The sequence below is a fragment of the Galeopterus variegatus genome, unplaced genomic scaffold (genome assembly GCF_000696425.1).
Source record: "Galeopterus variegatus unplaced genomic scaffold, G_variegatus-3.0.2 Scaffold2575, whole genome shotgun sequence".
In the NCBI taxonomy this organism is placed as follows: domain Eukaryota; kingdom Metazoa; phylum Chordata; class Mammalia; order Dermoptera; family Cynocephalidae; genus Galeopterus; species Galeopterus variegatus.
Window position 1 is genome coordinate 189864 of NW_007728686.1, and position 2604 is coordinate 192467.

Consider the following 2604-nt stretch of genomic DNA (forward strand, 5'->3'; position numbering starts at 1 on the left):
TTTTTTTAAGAAGCCTTATCTCCCGTCCTTAACAGGAGAGAGAAAATCTCTGAGTTGGAAAGGTCCTCTTGTTTGATAACTTATCTGATGCTTAAAGCTGCTCTATGACATCTAGGCCAAATGGCTGTTCAACTAATATTAAAATATTCCAGCATGGTATAATGCAGAGATTTGAATTCTGAGATTGGAGCTCTGGGTTTAAATTTCAGTTCAGCAATTTATTAACTATGTAACTGAACTGGTTACTACTGTGCTCCAGTTTCCTAATTTTAAAAATTGGAATAACATAATGTATCTTTTTAAAATGTTTGGGAATTAAATGAAATATCATCACAGCATTACGCCTGGCACATAGCAAATGTTCAAAAAATGTTATACTCTTTGCAGTAAGTAGCAAATGTTCAAAAAATGTTATACTCTTTTTAGTAAAAAAATCTATTACCTGTCAAGACAGTCCATTTCCCCTTTGGACAGCACTGGCAATGGGTTCTTATACTGTGTAGAACTAGTCCAACACTATTAAGTAACACTTAAAAGTTTAATATATAAGATGTTATTTTAAGAAAAGATATTCTTCAGTGGTTTTTTAACTTTGGATATTAACTCCAGCTTATATGTATTTCTTAAGCAATTTGTCACACAGAAATGGCAGAACTTTATTTGAATGACCATAGAGAAATATGTTACCATCATATTTGAGGAGAAGCCTTTAATAATCTTATTGATATAATTACTCCACTGAAATTTTCTTTCTCAGCAAAAACAAGAAAAAGTTCACCTTCTAGTGACTCAGAATTAATTGGGTGTGGCAATGATCTTAGAAGACTAAACAGATCCTTTCCCTATTTTTATTCATCATCAATGACAAAAAATAAGAGTACGAAAAATGGTTTGTGATTTTATTATAAGACCAGGAGTTATAATTGTTTAATTATCTAAGCTTACAAGAATTTTGTAGAAAATATCATTTTTATTTAAGTTGTAGGACAGATTACAGATAATTGAATTTTCTCATTTAAGCTATCAAATGGTATCACCTACTTTGTGACAACCTAGCAAACTCAAATAAGTTTACTTTCATTGTTTTAATTTAATTTTTCACTTTATATATGCTATGTGTATTCATTTGTTATGGAATATTTTAGCTGGCTTTCTTCATTGCAGGAAATGAAATTACTTTTAATAGACCTGATTCAACAACATGAAGCCTTGTACTTCCACAATAATTTTAATTGAGGCAAGGAATTATACTTACCAGTTCATTACCTCTTGCTTTGCTCCAATCTTTCAAATCTAAAGAAAAATTATCTTCAAACTATTTAAACTATTTCCTGATTTAATAAGCTTTTTTAATAATGAAAAATGACAAGGTCAAATTTAGATAGAAGTTATCAGAACTAAGATTGAAAACCAAATATTAGAAACAATAATGTACCTGAGATCATAAATATAATTCATATGGATGAAAATATCATCAACTGTGTTTTCCCTCATATCTCTTTTGTACAGTATGTTTTATTTGTCAATAGAAACATCACAAGTGAATTTAAATTTGTAGTGGATAAGAATTCTGATTCTTGCTAACATGATTATTGCTAACAAATCATGGATAATAGGATTCCTAAAAATTACAGATGATTAAAAAAATGAAAGTGCATAAAGAGCATAAAAGAGCATAAAATAAGCTTACTGTTTCCCCAATTTTTCCAATATTTCCTTGATCTCCAACTTCTCCCTGTTAATGAAGAATATACAATTGCAAAATGATTATTTCTCAATCATGATTACTCATGACAGCTCTTCTGTTAACATTTTTAGTGCAATTGTTTAGTTATAACCTACGAAAAGGCAAAAGAAAACTCAATTATTCAAAACTCTGTTATAGTATTTCTATGGAATGTAGTCCTTCCTCTATTTTCACTCAAATACTAATGATCTATTTTCTTAAATTACATTCTCCTATTCATGACTTTTAATCACTTTTAAGACACTTTTACAAACACTTTTTACAAAAAACCCCAATTCTTATTGAGGTGTATTGTGTAAAAGGCAAAATAGTAGGCACTGTGAAAGACATTAAGAATAGTAATAATGACCTTGACCACAGGGATGCTCTATTTGCTCCAGCAGAACAGAAAACAAGCCACAGCTAAGTACCAAAGGAGTTTGTAGGTGTAGGCACCCTGTGAGCTGGAATAGCTACAGGTGGCATCACTGGAGAAGTTCATAACCCCTGAGCAACAATTGTGCATTCCACAAAGCCCTGAAAGCCCAGTTTTTCCAACTCATTTGGTGGCAAACTTGAACTAATCTGAATGTATTTGGTGGCAATGCCTAATCTGATTTGAGTAAGATCATTTACAGTCTTGATTTATTCCAATTAAACTGAACATTCTTACATCTCACTACAGAAATATTAATGTATCTGATTATGGCATGCTATCCCACGGCCTACTGGCAGTGTTAAGTAAAATACATTAATGCACCATATTACTTTTAAAAAATCCAAACACTAATGATTTCAAATAATGGATTATAAAACTGTATTTGAGTTGGGTCCTGAACAATAGGTGATACTTATACCATATTTAGTGGTGGGGAATG

At 31.0% G+C, this 2604-nt stretch overlaps 1 protein-coding gene across 1 annotated transcript in view; it reads right to left on the reverse strand.

Annotated features, from left to right (window-relative positions):
- Positions 1-2604, reverse strand: part of LOC103598344 (collagen alpha-1(XXIV) chain-like) — a gene marked incomplete at its 5' end in the record, with an annotated part of 118124 nt that overhangs the window by 27741 nt on the left and 87779 nt on the right. Inside the window, one exon of the mRNA XM_008582341.1 lies at positions 1691-1735. Coding sequence (XP_008580563.1) covers positions 1691-1735 — 45 coding nt within the window. The remainder of the gene's footprint in view (positions 1-1690; positions 1736-2604) is intronic.